At 44.9% G+C, this 25,305-nt stretch overlaps 1 protein-coding gene across 2 annotated transcripts in view; it reads left to right on the top strand.

Annotated features, from left to right (window-relative positions):
* The window catches only part of LOC141768206 (tensin-3-like), a 65,333-nt gene that overhangs the window by 26,958 nt on the left and 13,070 nt on the right, over positions 1 to 25,305 (top strand). For both annotated transcript variants that reach the window (XM_074636294.1, XM_074636295.1), the window contains exons 14-16: positions 351 to 481; positions 8,515 to 8,623; positions 8,710 to 8,778. In XM_074636294.1, the coding sequence (XP_074492395.1) occupies positions 351 to 481; positions 8,515 to 8,623; positions 8,710 to 8,778 (309 nt within the window). The remainder of the gene's footprint in view (positions 1 to 350; positions 482 to 8,514; positions 8,624 to 8,709; positions 8,779 to 25,305) is intronic.

Genomic DNA, 25,305 nt, shown 5'->3' with positions numbered 1-25,305 from the left:
TGAAATCTTGTTTAGTCACACAGTGTCTGCCCTGATGACAGGAGCTACACTCTGCTGATAAGCAGGCTGATAGACGCTTTTGTCAGAGACAAACAGGCTAAACATGAACCACTGTCATCACCTTTTATTGCCATCTGGTCATAAAAAAGCGTCAATACTATTTAATGTTGTGTTTTTACAAGAATAAACATAACTGTTTGTGGATATTTCATTTCATAGATGAACACATGAATGAGTTATGATTCTTTGGTTGATTATATCTCAGATCATTATCTGTCTGACTGTCTGGCTCTCCTTATCTGCCTCCCACGCTCCTTCTCTCCCCAACCTCACCCCTCTCATTATCTCAGGCTGGAAGCAGCAGATGCAGATCAGTGATGTGTCGGACTATGGTGGTCTCCATAGTCCAGGATGGAGAGGAGGCAGTGCTCAGAGCTTCAGAGGCTCCCCAGCCTACAGTCCCCCCTTCTCACCATCTCAGGTAAGCACAGTTTCCCCGCTCACCTGACCGACACTTTGACTGCTGGTAGTCGAACTCCACCCATACTAAGCTATAACTACAAAAAGCTGTTTGTATCAATATTCTTATAATGTGAAAGAAGTCACTCGTAGTGATGAACCGAGAGCTCATTGTTGAGCTGTCCGGCCCACAACTTTACTGTTCTGGTTCACTCTCACCGCTCTCATAGCGTCGTTTTCTGCAGCAGGCAGCTGCTTTCAGAGAAAAAACTCTAAAAAACCCACTATACACTACTTGCTCAGCAGCACAGAGCAGACAAACGATAGTTACGAATGTAACTACGGTTCTATGAATCCTGGATGACCGCCAGAGGCAGTGCTTCAACACTGAATATCTTCGTCTCGCGCATGCGCAGGTCGAGTATTAATATCAACAAAGTCACGTGTGACCTCGGATGACCCTGGTTAGGTATAAGTTCCGGTGTCATCCACGAGATCAGTCCTACAGAATCTTCTCGCGGGATCACGAGATTCTGAGTGACTAAGAACTCTGGCGGTCATCCAGGATTCATAGAACCGTAGTTACATTCGTAACTATCGTTCTATTTCATCCTTACTGACCGCCAGAGGCAGTGCTTCAACACTGGATGACTTATAACAACAGAGTCACGAGGAATCCCTGAGTACATACCTCATAGAGAGATGGCAATGACTTCCACGATCCAGTGGGACAAGCGCTGCTTTGAGAGAGCACAGCCCTTCTTGGGACCGCCGTAACAGATAAAGAGTTGTTCTGACTGCCGTATGCATGCGGTGGCTTCTATATAGGCTCTAAGGGCCCGCACTGGGCATAACAGCCTTGCCCTCTCCTCCCCCTCTCCTTTAGGGGGTTGAAACTGGGCAAGCCGAATAGGCTGATTGTGATGTGAGCGTGACAGCACCTTAGGGAGGAACGCTGTGTTTGGCCACAAAGTGACACCTGAGCCATCTGAGTTCCACCTCAGACATGAATTGTTCACTGACAAGGCATGTAGCTCGCCTACACGCTTTGCAGAAGTGATGGCAAGGAGAAACGAAGTTTTGGCCGACAGCCACCTCAGCTCTGCCTGTACTAAGGGTTCAAAGGGAGGCAAGCATAGAGCGTCCAGCACCAGGGGCAGGTCCCATGCGGGAGCCCTCGGAGTGCTCGGGGGACGCAGCCGCAGAGCCCCTTTTAAGAAGAGAGACACAAGCCTGTTGCTCCCCACAGTGTTATTATCGACCCTATCGTGCTGCGATGAAATAGCAGCCACATACACCCTCAGTGTAGATGGAGACCGGCCACCTTCCAGGAGGGACTGCAGAAACTTCAGAATCGTGGGCACCGAGCAATGTACTGGGTCCTCTTTCTGAACTGTACACCATTCAGAGAACAACTTCCACCTGTTCTCGTACTGCAGGCGGGTAGATGGTGCTCTGGCATTCAGAATAGTTCTTCGGACGGGCTCTATGCAATCAGTCAGCATTGGGTCGGGCCCTCCAGCGGCCAAACCCACAGCTGAAGGCGGCAGGGGTCGGGGTGCCAGATCTGACCCCCCAGCTGAGATAAGAGGTCTGTCCTGCTGGGGAGGCGCCATGGCGTCCCGCAGCAGAGCCTGTGCAGCAGTGAGAACCATGTCCTTGCTGGCCAGAAGGGGGCCACCAGGAGAAGTCTGTGGCCCTGCTGAAACACTCTGAGAAGTGTTGGTAGGATCAGAGGGAACGGTGGGAAGGCATAGAGGAGACCCTCTGGCCACGTGTGAGCCAGAGCATCTTGACCTAGAGGGCTGGTCTTCTCCCTCAAGGAGAACCAGAGGGGGCAGTGGGTCGACATCTCTGAGGCAAAGAGATCCACCTCTGCTCTGCCAAAGAGACTCCATATTTTTTGTACCACCTGTGGGTGAAGGCGCCACTCCCCCGGTGGGGGTTTGTGACGGGAGAGGAAATCTGCAACAAGGTTCCGTTCCCCTGGTAAATACATTGCCCGTAGGCTGGTCAGGCGAGAGGCTGCCCATGTCAGGAGAGCCTGGGATGTCTGCAGCAACCTTGCAGATTTGGTGCCCCCTTGGTGGTTTATATAAAAGACGGTCGATGTGTTGTCCGACCGGACGAGCACATGTTTCCCTCTCAGGTATGGCAGGAAGTGCTTGAGCGCTAGGTGCACTGCGCGTAGCTCCAGCACATTGACATGCTCTGTGCTGTCCAGAGCAGACCACTGTCCCCGAGCAGTCTTGTTCTGCCACACTGCACCCCACCCAGAGAGGCAGGCATCTGTTGTGACGGTCTCTCTGCGGGATGGAACGGAGCCCATGGGCACGCCCCTTTCCAAGTACGCTCTCTCCCTCCATGGGGATAGAGCGAGAAGGCACTGTTGAGACACCTTTATCTTCTTGTGCCTGTGCCGCTTGGCGTCCAAGTGGAGGCCGTTCAACCATCTCTGCAGAGGGCGCAGTGAAAGCAAGCCCAAGGGAACGACAGCTGAGGCAGCTGCCAGTTTGCCCAGCAGGCGAAGAAACAGAATGTGGGGCAACGACCTGCCCCCTTGGAAGATGTGAAGGTGGTGGAGGATGTCGTCCACACGCTGAAGTGACGGACAAGCCCTCATAGTGACAGTGTCCAGAGCCATACCAATAAAGGTCATGCTCTGGGAGGGGTTCAGAGAGCTCTTCTCCAAGTTCACCCTGAGACCCAGCTGGGCCATGTGGGAGAGAAGGAGGGCCGTGTCCCGGGCCGCCTGAAGCGGGGATGGCGCACAGATCAGCCAATCGTCTAGATACGGCAGGATCTTCATGCCGCGTGACTGCAGGGGCGAGAGGGCCGCCGCAACGCACCTGGTGAATACCCGTGGGGACAGGGAGAGTCCAAATGGAAGCACCCTGAACTGAAAGTGACGGTTTTGGAAAACAAAACGAAGAAACCTCCTGTGGTGAGGTACAATGGGAACATGGAAATAAGCATCCTTCAAGTCGACAGATGTGAACCATTCCCACCTGGTGACAGCACGAAGAGTGTCCGCTGTGCTCAGCATATGGAATGGCAAGACTTTCAGGAACTTGTTGAGTCCCCTCAAGTCTAGGACTGGGCGAAGTCCACCGCCTTTCTTCTTGACGAGAAAATAAGTTGAGTAGAACCCCCCGGGTTGTGACAGGGGGTCCACAGGCTCGATTGCGCCCTTGGCCAGAAGTGTGGATAGCTCCTGGTTCAGGGCTAGGACTTTTGCCGGGTCTTTGATGATGGTCATTATGACCCGGCTGGAGGATGGGGGCCGGCGCCGGAATTGAAGTTTGTACCCCCGGGTTAGGGTGGACACCACCCAGGGGTCTGACGTGTAATCTGCCCAGCAGTTGATCTGCTGCTGGGAGAAAAAACCGACAGCCGGCCCTAGGGTCTCAGTAGCGGGTCCCCCGGCCTCTGAAGGCTCTGGGGGGGCGGCGGTTAGGCTCCACGGCCCAGGGTTGCCTGGAGGGCAAGTGGGCGGGGTTGTCACGGTAGCGGACCTGCCTCTCGGTGGAGCGCTGAGGTTCGTGGTGGCCACTACGCTGAGTTGGTGGCCGGGAGCGGCCTCGGGGGGCAGACCTGGAGCCCCTAGGCCTGGCGGGGGGGGGCATGCCCTTTCGAAGACCCGAGAACTGCTGCCTGGTCTGGTCAGCTTGGACAGTCCGTTCAAGTACCTGTAGGGCAGCTGTCCCGAACAGGTGCCCTGGTTCTACTGGGACAGCACGGAGGGTCCTCCGACATGTCTCAGACAAGGGCGACTGCGCCAGCCAAACCTGGCGACGAGTCTGAACCAGCATGGACATCAGCCGTCCAAGTTCCCTCGACATCAGTGCAAACGCCTGTAATGACGCGTCACTGAGGCTGGTGGAGGAAACGTCGGGAGCAGCCTCCTGCAGAGAGGCTGAGAGGGCGAGCATGAGGTGTGAGAGGGAGTTGCCCATGCGGCCCATGCGAGCCGCTGTATCATAAGCTTTAGAGAGGAGGTCGTCTGTGACCCGACATTGGGGTCGAGGGCACCTTGCCTCTGGTCTCAGAGCCTCGTCAGGGGAGACTATGAGAGAAGCAATGGCAGGCTCAATAGCTGGCATGTGGTCAAGGCCGAATTTCGCCGCATCCTGCATGGCTGCCAGGGTTCGGCCATCAGACGGGAGACGGGAGAAAGCCCTAGTATCCCTCCAGCATGCCTGTAACTCCTTAAGATACTCTTCGGAGGGAGGTACAGTAAAGGTGGTGGAGGCCGGCGCGTGCCTAAAGAAAGCGCTAGCAGGCGCCGATTCTGGCTGCCGTATATCCAGCTGCAGGCGAGCCAAGGCCATGCGAATGATGGCTCCCATGGAACTGTCTCCTATCCCATCGGGAGAACTATGGGCCGAGGAACGAGAGTCGCGCACAGAGGAATGGGAGGGCTCCTCCACGTTGTATTCATTAAAGAGGGTGGCTGAAGCCGCCATCGAGACAGCATCTTCCTCCGAATATGACTCAGCCATGGGCGGAGTAGGTGTACCTGCGTCCTCCCTCCCCGCACTAGAGTGGAGGGCCAGGAGGAGCGACTTCATCTGGGCCAGCTCAGCCGTAAGCAGATCCACCTTAGAAGACAGCTTGCCAGACTTAGCCTGCTTCCTGGATGGCGCACCCGCAGCCTCTGTGGCCCGCCGCTTGGAACGGGTAGTTTGGGCTGGGGCCAGCTGCCCTGAGGGGAGGCCAGCGTAACCCATCAGGAGTTCTACCTCAGCCAGCCTAGCGGCCCTCACTGCACGAGGCATGATGCTGCAGTTCATGCACGGGTCCTCCGAGAGGCCCTCCCTCAGATGTTCAAGGCCCAGACAAGAGGGGCAAAGGTCATGGCCATCCTCAGGGTGAAGAGGAGCCATACAGGTGTTGCAGCCTGGAGAGTTGAGCATCGTGACAGCCACGGAGAAACTCTGCCCCGTCAGGTGCTGCTGAAGTCAGTCTGAGCGAAAACACTCTGCTGACTGAAGATAACTTGCAGGAAACAGTCTGTGTAGGGAGAGGAGAGCGAGCACACTGTCTTCCCTAGCACAGCTGTCGATGTCTGATTCTACCCGATTAGCCTGAGCGAGAGCACTCTGCTAATGCGAGGACAGTAGTGTTATGGACTCCGATGCCAAAGTTTAGCCTGAGCGAGAGCACTCTGCTAACTGGAGAGAACGTGCAGAAAAAACAGCCTGTGTAGTGAGAGGAGAGCGAGCACACTGTCTTCACTAGCACAGTAACTGTTATCAATCTACTTAACTGTTGCTGGTGTCGCGCCGAGTTAGCCTGAGCGAGAACGCGCTGCTAACTGGAGAGAACGTGCAGAAAAAACAGCCTGTGTAGTGAGAGGAGAGCGAGCACACTGTCTTCACTAGCACAGTAACTGTTATCAATCTACTTAACTGTTGCTGGTGTCGCGCCGAGTTAGCCTGAGCGAGAACGCGCTGCTAACTGGAGAGAACGTGCAGAAAAAACAGCCTGTGTAGTGAGAGGAGAGCGAGCACACTGTCTTCACTAGCACAGTAACTGTCAACGTTGTGAAAACAATGCCGAAATTAGCCTGAGCGAGAGCACTCTGCTAATTAATAAGGCAGTAAGGTTTATAGTAAACGACGCGTATAGTAATGTTACCAATATACTTAGCTGCGCTGTAAACACAGAAGCTATAGTAAGCTGTTCGTTATAGTGCTACACAGAGCAGAGAGGAGAGCTGGACGCTTCCTCACTGACAGCACGTTGTCAAACGGTAAACACTGAGCGGACACGCTCTTGTTAGTATCTCACTAGTTTAGCATGAGCTAACGCTCTGCTAACTGTGCACAGACATTATTGTTATAGAACACAATGTAAATCGATCTCACCGGGTGATGTACACATGGGAAGATGTCCTTATCACGCTGGTGATGACCAGGATAGGTGCGTCCGCCGTCTCCTCCGTCGGAGGACCGAACGGCGAACAACACAGTTTGATGGGCGGCTCGTCGCAGCCTTTGGAGGGCGAACTCCGCAACTCCGACCGGTGGTCACAAGGCTACCGGCGACGAGCTCAAATAGGTAATTTAGCTTTTAGCTAATGCTACCACAGTAGTTAAACTGCGCAAGCGAGAAGATGAAATAGGACTGATCTCGTGGATGACACCGGAACTTATACCTAACCAGGGTCATCCGAGGTCACACGTGACTTTGTTGATATTAATACTCGACCTGCGCATGCGCGAGACGAAGATATTCAGTGTTGAAGCACTGCCTCTGGCGGTCAGTAAGGATGAAATAGAACACAGTTAGAGACTAGTTGGTGAACATCGTGGAGAATTTAGAAGCTAAAGAGACAGATATTTCCCTGAAGTTGGTGGAGACCAAACCAGAGCTACGTCTTGATTAAATAGAGTCAACAGTGGTTGATGTCTTTTGTAACAGTCTGGAGCTCTGCTATTTGTCAGCTGCTGTTCCACATAGCAGGCAAAATATCACATGCTCTGCCATTTGCAAGGGCAAACCCATGTAATACTTGTTTTTCATACTTTTCCTGTGACATGTACTGTAACAACCAAGCATCCTAGCAACCCCCCCCCACACACACTTGTGTCTAAGAAAAGCTGAGCCCCAACAAGCTGCAAGAACGCCCAGGTGCGTCGAACAGGAGAGCAAATAGGTATTTGACTGCGATGAAAATCTTGTTTTTGAAAGGCTAAATGCCAACAAATATGGATTGAAACTGAATATTTTGTTAGACTTTGCTACTAAATAGCAAAACATATATATCTTTTTAAATAGTTTAGTTTTAAAATAGCTTTATATCCAGACTTTTGTATAAATTATCCAGTAAGTGTGTTATGATTTTAGTTATACATGAGCAAATCAAATTTTGACAACCTTAGAGCAGACAAATCTTGGCGCACCCCTTGTGATCTTTGGCACCCCGCTAAGGGGAGCCAGGACCCCAGGTTGGAAACCACTGGTCCAATACATATAGTATTGTAATGGTAATTTGAGCAAATAATGCAAAATTAAGGCATTTAAAGGTGCTAAATGCAAAATTGGGAGCACTTCTATTGCTTAACGTGGTGACGGCAGTGCTAACAGCACTAACAGTGAAAACAACAGCAACAGCGCTGATGGAGCTAAGAGTGTTAACCTTAGGGGGCCGGAGGGGGGGTTGGTTTATCTGAGTGGGTTGGTTCCACAACGTTGCCGTCGGTCTGGACAGTGTTATCAGCTATAGGCCTATCTTCCAAATGAGAGCTATAGCTATTAGTGGGGCACGCTCACATGCACTAAAAGCACGCACGGCCGACTCGGCTATGTCAATGTGACACTTGGAAACTCGGATTAAGACACACACAGAGGGAGAGTGACTTCATTCTCTGCTCAGGTAGACAATACTCCTCTAAATCTTTACAGAGTGAATAGTTGTTTGCTGCTATATTAATGCTTTGGATATCATATAGAGAACCTTTAAAAATAATTGAATTGTATTTCAAACTGTTGGGCGCTGTTATTTATTTATATGTTTATTTATGTCTTGTTTTAAGCTTGTTCTCAAGCTTGTTTAAAGTCGGCCTTGAGTCTGACCCAACACCCATTTGGACTCAATGTCTTGACTCGAGCTTGTCAACAGCCCTGATCAGATTATACCACATTATTTCAGGTTCAACGACACAACTCCCAACACAGAGATATCACTTTAAAATCAGTTAAATCAAGATCTCTGTTGAGATTATGGTTATGTAACTCTATCTGCATCTCTGTAGATGTTTCTTTTCTACCCTCCTCTGTCTCTCTCTCCTCTCTTTCTGTTTCTCTTTTTTTTTTCCTTCTTTTTTCTGAGGTTTCTGCTCTTGCACTCTCTCTCATGGCTGGGTGGCATGAATGGCCCGACTGTTTACACCAAAACACAGGCTGTAGCCACACACAGATCACAAGACTGATGTCTGCTGGTGTGTGTGTGTGTGTGTGTGGGGGGGGTTGTTACCCTGTAAGACTTACAAAAACATGTTTTTGACTTTTCCCCTTCTTTCTTTTCTTCTGTTGTTCTTTTTTTTAAAGCATGGGCATCTCTACAAAACCAACAGCGTGGACTGTCGGGGACAGACAGATAGCTCTGACATTGTCCCCACCACTCCGGCCTTCCCAGTGTGTCCTCCGACGCCCTACGGTAAGAGATAATGTCAGAACGGACACTTCTTGATGTGGGTGTGTCTGCGTTTTGTAATCTTATCAGCGTCTGTCTTCTCTTCACAGTGAAAACTTTCTCAGAGTTTTCTCAGCTCAGGACTGGCGGGCAGTGGGACCAACACAGCTGGACACAAGGTACACTTTCCCAAGACTGTGTGTGACCCTATACTGCACATGTATATGTGTGTGTGACTGGCGGGTCCACTTCAGTTTAAACCAAAACATTCAAGCTCCTGATTGCTGCCGGACAGGGTTCAAGGGCCGGCCGGAATGTCCTCTTGGCATAATATACCAAAAACACCCACACACATACACACACCTGGCCTGTCCTTTGTTGCCATTGGCTGGATATGCAGGCATGGCTCTGTTTGTGGTGAGTTGTGTCTGACTCGAGGCAGACAGATGGTTTGTTTATTATTTTTAGGTTTGAGGTAAAAAATCGCTCGGAGGAGTTGATAAAATGGATTGGGATATCCTTTCAGGTCCATGCAGGGACAGCTGATACTGGACGTCCGCTAATAATAGTTGACGGTAACAGAGGAAGAGACCACTGCAGGCAGGATGTCCACTCACGTCCTGTTCTGGGAGGAGACGGGAGGAGAGGGGAGGGTCTTTTGTTGCTGGGACATCCTGCCTGAGGAGATATGTACCACACAGCTGCAGAAGGAATTTACTGTAGTGGCAAAAAACACAAGTGTCTTTCAGTGGTTGTGTCTCATATCTGATCTGAAGTAGCTGTCATGTTCCTGTCGTGGCAACAAACGTTTTGTGCTTTCCCGCTGAGGAAAGAAAGACAGCATATTATATGTGACAATCATTAGCATAGGGGAGGGTGGTGCTGGTTGGATGATTCTGTTTTGGTATTAAAATACCATCAAAATATGGTAAATCTGAAGCATAATCATATCTGGTTTCAATATGACTGCCTGCCTTCACCTAGGCTTAAAGTCTGGTGGAGCTGCTGAACATTACTGGCCATAGCGAAATAGTGATAGAGAAAATAACATCAAATAGCATATTTCTTTACTTTAAGTCCAAAACCAACAAAACAAATGGCTAAAAAAGGACACAGTATGTCTAAATATGTGACATTCTGCAGAGCTTCCAGTAGAGTGTCACAGAAGACATGTATTTAGCAATATACGCAGTATTCATAAGATTTGTTAGAGGTAGAACCAGTATTTTATAAAAAATTGAAAAAAGAAAAGTTTCAATGGTCATATGGAGGCATTGAGTAATGAGAGGGAATTATCCACTGAAAATGTTGCTTTTGGAGAGATGTAGCTGGTTGTTGGTCAACTATACTACATGATGTACTGTACTAATAGACTTTATATAAGAAGTGGATGTAGTCACCGTGACGTCACCTATTGGTTTGTGGACTGCCGTTTTGAAGCCTCAAGTTTGACATTTTGGCCATCGCTATCTTGTTTTTTTTGCAACCAGAAGTGACACGAGAGGGTTGAGCTGTTTTTTAGTCGACCAGAATGTTACATTTATTTTTCATGAACTGAAAACACACTGTGAAAGTGTTAAAGTTCTAAGACAAAAACATTGACCGGACAATGCTGTGTTAGAGACCTGTCAATCACAAGGTGGCAACTCCCTAAAGCATACCCTGCTTTATGGTCTAATTGCTTCTAAATGGGTCAATAATTTACTAAATTAATGGTGTATTGAAGAAGACTTAAAACTAGAGATTGAGACCATAAACTCATGTTTACAATGTTTACTGAGGTAATAAATCAAGTGAGAAGTAGGCTCATTTTCTCATAGACTTCTATGCAATTAGACTTCTTTTTGCAGCCAGAGGAGTCGCCCCCTGCTGGCTATTAGAAAGAATGCAAGTTTAAGGCACTTCAGCATTGGCTTCACTTTTCAGACCCGGAGGTAGCCACCTGGTACTATCACACACTGGATTCGTACTATCAGTGCAATCTTCTGCAGTATAATTCATATGCAGCATGCAAAATGCAAATGCAAAAGTGACTGAGTTAGACCAGAAAGCAACAATTGAAGAGGACTTGTTGACTGTGCAGACCACTGATTAGTTGTCGGCATGGCCTTGGCATATTGGCCATGTGTACATTATAAATGGTATACAGAGTTGTGATTAAGATGTTTCAGTTCAGTTCCATCTTAATTGTCTTGCATAAGAAATTTGGCTTGCAGCAGGACAAAAACAGACAGAGGGTACAAATGAATCGAGTACAATGTGATTTTACAGCACATTCTAAAGAGGTATGTTTGAATCTATTGCACCTGGCTTTGTGGAGTCTATACCTCAGCCTTAAAGGGACCAGCCTTTATTTAAGGGGTGTTTATGTCTAAGATGTTAATTAAGTCAAACTTGTTTTTAATCTTCAAATTTAATGGCAAAAAATGTCAATATCAAATCTGTTTATTATCAGTTCACATTTGTAAGTCAAACTCATGGTTTTTCCTTCTACTGCAAATAATCAGACAATATTTTGACCATAGCAAATTGTCATCCACTTACTGTTAACAAAACCAAACTAGTATTTATGATGGCCTTTTACTCTGTATTGCAGACAGGGTCGCTAATTCTTTTAAAGGGCAGTTCCGCGTGTTTATTGTAAACATGTTTGTCAGAACAGAGCGGCGGCAGGATGGAGAAGGCGCTGATGAAAGAGGTCATTATTTCTTGTGTACAGAAAAAACACCTGATTCTTTTCTCCGCTGGATGGAAAGAAGAATTAACAAAGGACGCAGAGTATCTGGAGCTCACCCCCAGTTTGGGGGGCAGATGAGAGTTTCCTGTTTCCCACGTTAAAGGCAGACAATTGTCTGGGAAACAATTTGCCACGTCGGGACAGAACAGTCAGATTCCCCATTTAAATTATTTCTATTTAACATTTAGAGTCATTATTGTAATCACAGTTGGACCTGAGGCTACTGTAACGTGGGGAGTGATTACTGTGGGGAGCAGCAGACAGCTCCATAACAACTCAGTCAGCCAGGCTGAGCCCTGCAGCTGTGTTCCCACTGTGTTATCACCAGGCTAATCACACTGGGCATTCTGGGATCCTGGTATGTTGTGTGTGCTGGGTTTTGTGTGACGTTATCCTACAGATATTTACAGGAGTTAAGTAATGCGGTGAGGTATTGTTTTGGTGATTTGAGGTCAAAAACGTCTAAACATCTAGGTTAAAAACTAAATCTAAATCTAGATTTAAACTGGGTTACATTTGGTATAAAAGTGAATTGTATTTAGATTTTGTAAGCTAGTTTATTGACTTCAAAACTATTCTCCGAAATAAACAGAATACACTTATGTGCTTCCGTGCCAAGAGTTACGGGTATATGAGTATATTGACATGACAGCCATGTCTTTGTGTGAAGTACAGAGGTAGACGACAGTTAAGCACAAAGCATACTTCTAGCACCAACAGGAAGCGTCGCTCTGCAGCATATTTTTTACACTGTATTATTACTACTTCTACTAAAGTAAAAGACAGGCTACTTCTTCCACCTCGGCTTTAGCTCTAAATCATGCATGGACACCCACTACTTAAACTTGATTTCTCACCTGTAGAAGCCAATCTCCAGAGCAATGGCTCGCCAGCCAATATCTTTTTGCCATTGTGGGTCGTATAGCTCGGGATAGTGCTCAACCTCAACAACTAGTTTCTCCATATCCATTCAATAACTTACATGAGAGACAGCGACAGAAAGAGGTGGGCCCCAAGCTTGAACCTGCAACCCACTTGCTGTGAGGCGACAGTGCTAACCACTGCACCGCCGTGCCTCTAGGCGGCTTTTAATCTGCAAAATCACAAAATCAGTGCTTCTAGTGATCATTTCAATAAAAACAGAAATGTCACATGCACTAAATGTTTTGGGACTGTTGGGTGACAAACATGACATTTGAGAAACCACCCTGACTTTAGCTTGACTTCATCTATTGGGTTTACAAACGATTTCATGAACCTAAAAAGTCAAAGAAATTAGTGAAAAGCGGAGAAATCCTTCAACCAAAGAGAGAAACATGGAAATCAACAAGTTTATACTTAATATTATACAAACTTTTCACCTGATGGCAACAGACATCTCTTCCATATTTTAGCCTTTGCAAAGTCACTACAGTATTTTGCCACCATCAACCCAAAGATGAACCCTGCTGCTGTCTCTGTACTTTCATTTCCTTGTGATGGCGAAGCGCAGCTCTAAACTGTTATGTAATAACATTTCCCTTGTGTACTTGTGGCCAAATCAAAACAAACAGTGATATATGCAGAAGCTCTCAGCCAGCGGAAGCAGGTTTTCAGCCAAAGGAATGTAGATGCTGCTGTTATGAGCTGAGGTTTAGCAGAGGCAGATGGCCGGTTCAGACAAACACTTGACTGTGTAAACCTCAGGGGTCAAAGGTCAGGAGAAAGTAGGGAGGAGAGGGCAGAGAGGACAGGGGAAACCTCTCCTACTCCTTCAGATGATTGGATTTGTTGTCTATGATGAACGAGAGAGAGAGATGATACATCTCAAAGGTTTCAAGTGCCGTTATTGATCCTGAACAGAGAGATGTTTCATAGTCTAATTACCAACAATTTTGGTCAACACTTAAAGGCACAATTAATGACCCATGTTTTCTGATCCTGTTTGTTTACATCAGTAATTCTCAAAGACTGGCCTGTACTTTCAATCCTGACCACATTAGCATTAAGTTTCCAATATTTATGCTAAGCTACGCTAAGAGCTCCTAGTTCCATCTTCATATTGAACAGACAGATGGTGGTGTTGTTCTTCCAACACATTCTCATTCCCAACTCGTCAAATACCAGTTCCCCTCGGAAATTAGATTCCGACGCACGGGGTACCCCTCTCGCGTTAGTTTTTGATGTGTCAGGGATAGCGTTTCAATATACCCTCATTAAATGCATAGTTGTCCTTTCAAAATAAACTACTGTTTTCATAGGAAGTTAGGTTTAGGCAACACAGCCACTTTGTTAGGGTTAGGAAACGACCGTGGTTGATGTTAACTTCACTGACTAGCGGCTCACGTGTTACATACAATGATACTAACGAGTCATGGGACTAACAACTGACGTGACAAAATAAGTAAATATTTACTTTTATTTTCACACAAGTCACAAACAACGGTCTACTGGTTGAAAGTCCTGTGTTCGTTTGACCCCCCTCCAACTTCCCCTTCCACCCGTCAAGGCCCTGACACACCAAGCCAACTTTCGTCCGTCGGTGTGCGTTCGTCGGCCATGTTTTTTGTGGTGTGTCCCACACTGTCGGCTCTAGTCTGCCCATGTTGGAGTTTTTTCAGCCAATTCAGCATGGTGAAGCTAAGTGGTGAGTTAGAGTGGTTAGAAAATGGTTGGCAAATGTCAACATTGGTCTTCCGGTTTCCCTTTTTGAATGACGAATACAGACTACCGCCGCCTGCTGGTATGGAGAGTTATTTCATCTCACGCAGGCGCAGACCATACGTGATAGGTGGCCGTTGGCTGTAGTCTTTGTGGTGTGTTTGAGGCCAAGACAAAGGCGATGTGAGGCGACGCAGCTGGTTTGGTGTGTCTGGGCTTTAAGCGGACTCTCACGCCCTTAATACTACGTCACTTGCTCTGACCACAGCTGGGTTTACATTGGAGTTAGTTGTTGTTAGTACCTCCGTGTGTTGGTATCCGATGCCGAGGGTGAGAACAGGTTGGCTCTATCATATTAAACTGAATAAACATATCTTGCAAAATATCAAACTATTCCTTTAATACAGGGACGAACACTAGAAAACAACTTACTGTAAATTATGATCTTTTTCTGAAGCTTTTAAAGGTTTTGGTTTACATCTGTAATATTTCATGACCGGCTTGTAGTTTCATAAACGACAACTTTGGGTCTTTAAACTGATAAATGAGCGTCACAGTTGGACATTTCCTGTGACACCGGGCAGACAGGTTAAAAAATGCACACGGCACATGTCTCCACCGAAACACAAGTAAACTCAACACAATTCAATCAAGAGCTTTATGGTGTAATTTACGACGTGCTAAGATTAGACACATGGCAGGAGACACGGTCAGTGTTCGTCTGCATGCCTTTGTCTCTGTGTTTGTGGCGAGCAGATGGTGGGAGTGGACACACATGCCTTGACAGAGAGGCCATAGAAACCCCCAGATCACCCCCCCCACACACCCCTTCCCTACCCGACCACCAACCACCCGAACACCACCACCTCCTCTCTCATCCATAAAAGGCCACACATGACCTCTAACCCCGCTGGAATCCATTCTGATTGGGGGAAAGTGCTCGCAGTGGCCCAGCAGGAACAATGCTCAGTGGTCAGTGAGAGGAAGAGGAGGGAGGGTGGGAGGGTATGTAGACATGCATGGAGGGGAAGGAGGGGGGGAGAAATTCTCTACCTCTCGTCCCTCCCTCCATACAAACCCAGAAGTTGAGCGGTGTCACAACAAGCCAAGAACAAACGGGGAGCTTATTTTTCCATCTGGGGGACGAAAAGAATTGGGCATGGCGGCGAAACGATCCAGCCCCTGGGCTCAGATTGCGCTCTAGAGAAAGGCGAGAGGAGGAGATTCTGGTATTGGGGAGAGTTTCATTCACGCTGGGAGGCAGAGCATACCAGAAAGAGATAGAGACTTCGGAACAGGAAGGTGAAGGAGTGATCCTAAGACAGGAAACCGGCAAATAACGGGATACTTCAGAGAGTGTCACATCATGACCGCGTCTCTCGGTATGTACGAGCATTGCACACGTGTGTCAGGGAGCTCTGTGTCATTGAATGATTTATTGAATTATCTCCTCAAGCAGTTTATGAACTCTAGCACCTTTTCCTTTCCTCCTTCCTTTTTTCTCACCAGGAGTTTTCCGCTCCGTTTTCTGCTCATTCTCTCTCTTGTTTATACAGCGTTATCTCTGCCTCTGTCCCTCCTGGGAATTTTAAGGAGGGCACACATGCACAGAAACCCTTCACATCTCTCCTCCAGGCCGCTGGTATTTGCAAACAGCTTCTGGAATTCTTGTCAGATGCCTTTTCTCTTTTCCAAACACATCCCCCCCCTCCAAAGCTCATCTCTCTCTGTGTCTTTTTGTGCATGAAAATACTTTTTTTCTGTCCTGGACGGCAGTATCTGCAGCCCCCTCTGACATCTCACACTCGATGGGATGATGAGATGGTTTGTTCCACTGCGTTGTTCATGATCTCATCCTGTTAAAGGCTATTCTGGCCTCCAATCGTGCACTCATGGAAGGCTGATGTATTGGTGGTTAACCAATGGAGGCTGTTTTCCCCCTTTTTTTCTGCACTACTGACCTGAGCTGAACTGAAAAGCCTTTGAAGATTTGAGTTTTATGTCGGGGTGCTTATTGCTTCCCACATCTCCCAGATATGTCATACACAATAAAACAACATCTTGTTGAGCCACAAGTTAACTGGTTCCAAACGTGTGCAGTAGTTTCATTCAAAAAGAACGTTTTGAAGTCCAACACATATTTTCCATGTATGCAGAAACTGGAATAATGAAGCTCAGAAATGAACAAAGTGACTTTGTGCTTGATGCCACTTATTAATAGATTAGAAATTCCTCAGCCTACACTTCTATGTTAAATATGCCCTAAAGAAGATGTGTGGTTTTGCAGAGAGCAAACACAACTAGAGCAGAAACAATTAGTCGATTAATTCAATATATTTTATCGTCATAAAACGGTTTGTATATGATATTATTCCTCTTTTTTTGTGTGTTCTCCTACGTATGCCCAGCAACGCGTCAATTTCCGCACGTTACATGCATAGAGTCTTTTCAAAATAAACTTCCGTCTTCACAGGAAACAACTTAGTTAGGTTTAGGGAAAAGATCGTCGTTTGGGTTAAAATAACTACGGAAGTGGCAACTAATAACTCAACGTTAACTTCTAGTTTCACACGGGGTACGAACACCGGTCTCCTGGGCAAAAGTCCGGTGTTTTTTTCACTCACCCATCTACCCCGACCGCTTCCTAATCAGCCATTCTTTAAGTCATCTATCAAACCAACATTGTCTAACTCGAGCTTCTCGTTTGTGAGTCTTTGTCAGAGAAAGCCAGCAACACCTTTAACTTTAGCATATGGGATAACGCTTGGGTATTTTACCTCTAATTTCCACAACAGTTCGTGGATATAATCTTGTAAATGGGTACCAATAATAGACACAAAGAGTTACATTTTAAAGTGATTAATTCCAATTAATTGTCAGCCTAATCTAGGGAGTCTTTTAGTCACTGCACACCAGGGCTTCATGTAAAAAACATTTTCAAAGGCAAGCATACAATTCAACATATATGAATCAATGAATAATGAAGAGAACTTGAACTTGGGTTTAAATGGAGCAGTTATTTCCAATAAAACTCCTATTTCCCTATAATTAGTACCATGCTACATTTGCAGGAAACTTATTCCTGGAAATTATTAGGAAATTATAAACATGTAAAAGGAAGCATTTACAAAGTGTGTCCCTATTTTGTGCCATATTTTAGACCAAACGATTCTGGATTAATCGATAATGAAATACTTGGAGTCCCAAACGCAGCAAGAACGTTTGGCCAGTGTTGAAAGCAGGTTGAAGACGTCAGCTGCCACATGTGAGTTTGGAGAAAGTCAATAGTTTCCTCGGGGACAAAGTTGTTGGGGAGCGCTGCTCTGAGACGCTGTACAGGCCTCTGCTATGTGAGAAACATTTGGCAGGACGGCAGGAAATTAATGGCAAAGAGGCCGAAAATTTTAAACCCCAAGGACGGAAAATGTTGACAACACAGTGGACAGAAGGCCAGTTCAGAGTGCAGAGACCAATGTGGAAAGAAGGAAACAAGGATTTTGTTCCTCAGAGCGTTAATCAACAAGTGGTCTGTGGTGTCACAAGCTCAGTTTGTGTGAGACGTACCAGAACATCAGTGGTCCTACATGTAATGATGTAATGGTGTCTGGTATATCTACTACAGTATACAACAACATGGCAAGACATGTGAAACTGCAGGCTGTATGGAATCTATATGCAGACCATGGGACATGTTCTCTCTAAGAGCTGCAAGAAGGCAGAAAAATGTAGTTATGTATTTCACATGTATCATTCATTCATTGTGTTCATGTTAGTTGACTTCTTGTTGGGAGGGGAGGTTATTTTGTTTTCTTTTGCCCTAACCAGCAGCAAGTGACGTATGTTTCTGCCAATTTCAGTTGACACGGAAGCCATGGTATGAATTTCTCGGAGCAGTTAAATTAACGTTGCCATTATATATCGCTATTTTTCATGGAAATAGCTATCTGACGTTGACATTCTTTATCCCGCCTACGAAGGTCAGATTGGTCAGCTGTTTCTCCAACCGGCTGAGGTAGCTTTCAACACACAGACTTGTTTGAACTTGTGAATAAATGAGGGATGTGGGTGTTGATTCAGAGGTCTGGAACCAGGGTAGCATTGTGCAAAACTTCGACCGAGGTTTAACGCTTTGGCTGGACTACTTTGCATTTCTTTTGCTGTGCTAACACAGTGGTCTTACTAAACTTAATGAGGAGGCTGTGTTTTATTGATGCAGTGCTAGGTCTGAACGCAGCCTGACAAATACAGCTGAGATAAGGAGCTTCTTGAACCTCATCGGGAATGTGTATGTTAGATTCATACCTGAAAAAAGTTGTCTATGTGCAAGTTTGCCAACTCTTCTGTCAAACCAAGCAATCTTACCAAACGGATCATCAAAAATCAACAGGAGGTTGCACAGAAACCAGTGCTACAGAATCAACGTATCCTCATACAATGGTTTGTTTTCCTACCAATGTCCAGCAACATGTGTCAATTTCCACTTGTTACATGCGTACAGTCCTTTCAAAATAAATCTCCATCTTCAAAGGAAACAACTTGGTTAGGTTTAGGCAACAAAACTACTTAGTTAGGCTTAGAAAAAAGGCCGTGATTTGGGTTAAAATAACTCGGATAACTAAGTTACGGAAGTGGCATAACATAAGTATGCAAATTATGTGACAAATAAATCAACCTTGACTTCTTGTTTCACACGGGACACAAACACCGGTCTCCTGGGCTACCCCGACCTTCTCCCTCCACGGCGTTTGTCACTCTTTATACTTCCTGGTTCACAATTACGTGTATTACATTCAATTCATTGCGTGGGATATATATAAATTACAGTGCATTACTTTTCGTAGGTATACGTAGCTACGAATGGTGTATGAGCACAACCTGACAGAACGCACTAGATCGTTAGATCACCATTAACCTTCAAGCACTATTCAAATATTAAAGATCAATTAAGGATTATTGACCGTGTAGCCTAAAATGTTGTGATGCACTTATACTAATATAAATAACATTGTAGCATAAAACACAGTGCTAAAGCTTTGAAAACATTGAGGTTACATATAGATGGTATTTCAACAGATATATGTAACCTGGATGTCTAAAAACGTTCACTTTTCAGCCACATTGTGGCCGGTTTTAACCTAGGTGGGTAGTCTTTGATGGTCATAAAGCAGTCATGAAAACAAAACCAAACTCTGTGGTCAAAAATATGATAGATAGAGTGAAGCTCAAATGATTCCTGCAACACAGCACAACACTGTTAGAACTACCAAGATGTATGGACCCACCAGGAGAACTACTTATGATCCATGATCACTTCCCCAGATGGGTGAAGTCTGAGGAATTTCACTTCAGCTTCAAAACATGATCAAATATCTGGGACATTTTTTGGAGTTCAGACTTCCTTCAGACATGAAAAACACTGATAATTATTTTTGAGCTCGAGGAAAACATCACATCTCCACATTTGATCCTAAACTCTGTCTGTGTGATGGCTGAAGGGAGTGAGATATAGAAGTCACACTGTCTCTGACTTCAGTTTATAAAGTCATCAACTCATTATCAGAATACTTCAGACACCAATAAACACCTCGGCGATGACAGTATTCTCTCCCATAACCTTTTCTTTAAACGCCGCCTCGTCTGCCGTCACCCTTCACCCTGTTTCTCTCCCTCCACTTGTTGTTAGTGGCTCGTAACTTTAGCCTCTCCTCTGCCACTTCACTGAGTCGATAAAGCTGTCCGTCCACACACCCAGAAAGAGTAGAGGAGTCTGATTTACAGACGACCGCCTACTAGTTTGTCTTCTTCTACAGAAATATGCTCTGTTTGTGAATAGGAGGAGGAGGGAAGACACAGCGGGGTCTGAGACTGATTGATTTTTACTGAAGGAGGGGGCACAGCGGGAGACAACTGATCGCATTCTGATGCAGCGCCAAGTGATACCAGGGAGAGAGCTGCACGTCCTCTGGCACAAATCACTCAATACTTCTTAAACCTCTACTAATTAATATTCCCTTTTATGTGAAAAGGGGTCACCCACAGAGAATTATCACAAACTCTGCAGCTCTACTGAGCTTTTGAGCCTCTTTTAACTTATAGTTTTTGGTCTTACTACACATTTACTGTGTAGTTCAGTCCCATCAAACCCACTATGCGCTACCTGCCCAGCAACAAACAGCAGAGAGACACAGTTCGAGACTAGCAGGTGAAGAAAAGGGAACATCTAGTAGCTAAAGAGACATATATTTTTTTCTCAGGAATTGGTGGAGACCAAACAAGAGTGAAAAGAGTGAATGTTGGACTTTTATTCATCAAGTGGACACAAACATGAGTCCAATATAAGATAATTATGTTGCTCTGTGTCTGGTGGAAGTGTAAATTCTAGCTAACATGTCAACGTATCCTCATGCAATGGTTCGTATGATATCTTATTAAAGTTATACGTCATTCCTCATTTTTTGGGCGTTCTCCTATGAATATCCAGCAACAGGTGTCAATTTCCGTATGTTACATGCATACAGTCTTTTCAAAATAAACTTCCGTCTTCACAGGAAACAACTTGTTTAGGTGTAGGAAAAGATCGTGGTTTGGGTTAAAACAACTATGGAAGTGGCGTTACTTAAGTACGGAAGTTGCGTGACAAATAAGTCAACGGAGACTTCTAGTTTCGAGACACAAACACCGGTCTCCTGGGCGAAAGTCCAGTGTTTTTTTCACCAACCCATGAACCCCGACCTCCTCCCTACACTGCGTTTGACGATCTTTACACTTCCTGCGCCAGGATTACATGGATTAAAAATGTATTGATTTCATGGAATATATGCGAATTACAGCGCATTACTTTTCGTAGGCATAGCTTCGAACGGTGTATGAGAACAGCCTGAACATTTTAGCCATAACAACTACAAGGCAATAATATGTTAGAGTTCTTTTTTCAGGTATCTTCTAACCTGAAATGAATCAATCAATGCAGTTTTAAGACACTCGCTGAGGATTTTGTTGATCACATATTAATTACAGGAATTCCTGCCATTTTATTTGTCAGCACCAGCTTTAGAGGTCAATACTGCAGCAACATTTATAGTACAAAGAACAATGCTATTGTGAGACCAACGCAGCCTCACTGGCCTCATTCTGAAATGCAGAGTTTTGACCGCTTCAGACAATTTCTCTTCACTGTGAATGCTGGAAGTAGGTGAAGTTGTGCCAGAAATCCCTACTCTGCGACAGCTTTACACATCAGAAACTTGCAAACAAGTGAATTTAGTCCTCGTTGCTATAACTGAAAACATCGCCACTCAACTTCCTACAGACGTCCTGGAAGTTTTGTTACCCAAACTAGTAGTAGTACTGGCTCGTACTCCTGTTTGTTTCTCCAAACTGGGGGCGTGCCGACCGCCGTCTACTGTAGGTAATACACTGACTATGGCAAAGTACCTCATGAAACCCCACTTCAACTATCCCTTTAAAATATTCATACAGTTTTGGATTGACACCAGTCAGTTCATCAGTTCACAGTCAGTCAGTTCAACTTCACCTTGAATTCATTTCATATACAGTATCATCATATCATCAGAGTCCGGTATCATGACTGATCTGCCTCAGAGTTTAGTTGATATCTGTCATTTTAATTTATCTGCATGGATTTTCAAAGCATAAACAAGGAGTTTATTTTGATTACATTTTTTAAGAATCTAATCATCAATACTCGATAAAACAGAGTTTCAGTGGGCTTCAGGATCACAGCAGGTGTTTTCCTCCTCATTGTGTGTCCCGTTTCCTCTCAGAGTTGCTCTTTTCTCTGCATCCCCCTGAGAAGCTGCAGCCTGTGATCGCTGTGAACAGCTGTAACACGCCGTAGACCTTCAGACCTGTCAGCCTCAGCCTGTGTGTGTGTGTGTGTGTCTGAGTGTGTGTGCAGACACTCACATTCCTATGGTCAGCAGGGAGTCTGCAAACCCACTGTTGTCCTGCATAACTCCACATGCACCACTATGTTTATGCATGTGCGTAGGCTCACCCTTGTGTCTAACGCGATGCTGCTCGGCGAGTAAATGTTTGGATGCGTGAGTGGAAGCAATAAAGAGAGAAGCGTTTCTTTGTCACAACACAGAAGCCCTTTAGTTGCACTAAGCATGTGACAGCTGTGTGTTTTTCATCTTTCTGCGTATGCAACTGTCTGAGATGAGAAGAGAATTATTAGCTCCAGATAACCTCACTGTGGTTTTATTGATTAATGGGATTATCTCCGTACAAAGCATGAAGGTATGCACACATTTCCAGTCTGAGCCATGTAGCCTATTGGCTGGTGGAGGTTGGCAGTCGTGCCCACATGGGTCCGTGCCATCTGGAATTGGTTTTGCACGGTTCGACCCGAACTGAGGAGGCTTTGTGCTCACTCGGAACTGCGCAAGTGAGGAGAAGACAATGGACAGAAAAACACTGTTGGAAAAAAAGACTACAGGAGAAATACACTCAAAATATTTAGAAAATAGTAGATGCTAAAGTTTGTTTTTGTATGAATCTGCAAACATGTCTGTGGATGTCTTTCTCTTACTCTACTAAACTAAATACAATTAATATGAACAAAAAAGGGCTTACACACAGTTCTGTCTATGGAATGAAAAAACCTGTAGCTGATGTAAATAAAGTCAAAATACTCATTGATTTAGAAAAAAAAGAAGTAATTTTCTGTTTATTTTATTAAAAAAAAGGTAGAAGATTATTATTCTGTCATACAAAGAAAAAAACATGGCCAGTTTTATGATACAGTTTTACATTTTCCTGCCAGTTCTGCCAAGGGGCGGAGTATCACTCAAAATGTACAATGTAGGTGCCAACCTGACTTTCAGTAACAACACTAAAAACATACTTGCTTTTCGACAAGTATGAATTGAACAAAAGAAGCCAGACATCTCAAATGTTGAATGTTGTCTAAACAAGTGCCTTGCCTAAATGAAATAGCCTAAATTTGCTCTCATGAAACTGTGATTTATTTATGTATTGGTTTATTTAACTGGGATAGTTTACATTAATAAACATTGTAAATATGCCAGAGTGAGTCCCTGGATTAGACTGTACTCCCACGATAACTGTCAGCATCAGTTGTGTCAGAGAATACCCAATAACGACATACTGCATGTTTAAGGTTCACTTGAAAAAGATATCTTGCAAAAATTAACAAAACTAACGAGAAAGTGGTGTGACATCATTTCAGATTACTCCACAGAGGCAGGAGGTTGAGGCGGTTGGAGGAGTCAACAAAATGTCATACTTTAACATGAGAGACTGTTCCGTCTCCAACAGATAGCCAAAGTTAATTCCTTTTAACCACGACCACGATCGCTCCCCAACTTTAACCAAATGTTTGCTATCGTCACCATGGTGATGAAGCTCTCCTAACGCTAATGAAGTAATTATTGTAACCCAAACAATTATATTTCCCCAACCCAAACCAAGTTATTATGCCTAACCCGAACTCTAACCAAACCGTAACAATGCCACTGTAAGATCAGAGAATAGTTGTAACTGTGACTGTTTTGGAGGCACCAACAAATGATGTCGTCCTGACGATCTGGATGCTTATTTGTGGGCTTGTTTCCCCTGACATAGAGTATGTCACATATTAATTAAAATAATTTTCAATGCCAGCTTTCTGTACTTGATACTCTGTGCCATGGGCATATTTCATTTGGTACCTAAAAGTATTGAGGTTCAGCCAGTGGGCAACCTCTGAGTGTGAAAAGTGAAGCCAATGTTGAAGTGCCTTCAACCTGCATTCTTTCTAATTGCCAGCAGGGGGCGACTCCTCTGGTTGCAAAAAGATAGATTGTATAGAAGTCTATGAGAAAATGAGCCTACTTCTCACTTGATTTATTACCTGAGTAAACATTGTAAACATGAGTTTATGGTCTCAATCGCTAGTTTCAAGTCTTCTTCAATACAGCACGATGTTCATTTAGTCAATTCCGGTCCCATTTAGAGTAAAATAGACCATAAAGCAGGGTATGCTTTAGGGCGTGGCCACCTTGTGATTGACAGGACGCTACTACGGCGTTGTGCGGTCTGGGAGTTGACCTTGTTTTCGTCTTAGACCTTTAACCCTTTCATACTGTGTTTATAGTTCATGAAAGTACCATTTTTGTCGCCTAAAAATGTCTATTCAGGGTTCGGTTGTACTTAGCTCCACCCTCTTCTGTCACTTCTGTTTGCAAAAAAACAAGATGGCGATACTTATTATATACAGTCTATGTGTTCAATATCCCAACCTCATTCTGGCACATTAGCAGTTTTATCAAGGATAGTTTGAGAGAGAGAGAACACTCTTATTTTGGAAGGGAATGGAGATGGAGAAAAAAAAAGTTAAATATATTCAATATATATACAGTATATATATATATATATACTGTATATATATATATATATATCGAATATATATATATATTTTGTGTATATATATATATATATTGTGCATTAAGAAAGTGTACTTATGTCTCTTTCCAGGTTCCTTCATTAGTACATGTCTAGCTGAAAGTGAGTAGCTATGGATACTGTGCAGCGTGGATACGGGAGGTGAAAGGTGTGTTAGAGTGTAATAAAGACCAGTGGAGCCTCACAGAAAGGAGTCTGGTCTGAGGTCAGAGGTCAGGGTGAGGTCAGCTAGTGTTGCCACAGTTTGGGCTGCTCTGTCATTAACTGAATGAGCTGGGATGAGCTGTGGAGCAGCAGATGTGATAAACCACAGTGAGGAGAGTCAGCCGTGGGAAACGGAGAGAGATGAAGCTCAGCTGCATTCTGGGAATCGTCCCGAGAGAGAAAAACTGACAGGGACTGTGGGAATGTTTGAGGAATCCTCAGTGCATTCCCCTCAGTTTGTTGTTTGTTATCTTCAAGCATCAACAACAACCTTATCTATGGATTTTCTTTGTTTTATGAGCTGTGCATGAGTATGTGTCTGTGTGTCAGTGATGAAAGGTTTAGGTTTAATTAGAGGCAGACCACAACAGAGCCTGCTCTGTGCTCTTGACCTTTAAACCCTAAGAGGTCAAGTTGAGCAATGACCACCTGTGTGTGGTGTATCAGATGCTCCATGGGGGGTATCTGATGGCACCAAGCCATCTGAAAAATAATGTGTGGAAACATGTTGGATTTAACACCATAGGTTTAAAATCATGGATTAGGTGAGACTGTCTGCTGACATTTCAGTCACTTAATGAATAATAATTAATCATAATCATCAAACTTTTACATCTATAAAATGTGACTCGTTGCGTGTGGGATTGTCAGCAGAAAGTATGATGGACAGTAAATATACGCGAGTGATTTTGGACAC

This window comes from Sebastes fasciatus, chromosome 5, assembly GCF_043250625.1.
Source record: "Sebastes fasciatus isolate fSebFas1 chromosome 5, fSebFas1.pri, whole genome shotgun sequence".
Classification (NCBI taxonomy): Eukaryota; Metazoa; Chordata; class Actinopteri; order Perciformes; family Sebastidae; genus Sebastes; species Sebastes fasciatus.
The sequence above is the reverse complement of the archived record's forward strand: the minus strand, read 5'-3'. Positions and strand labels throughout refer to the sequence as shown.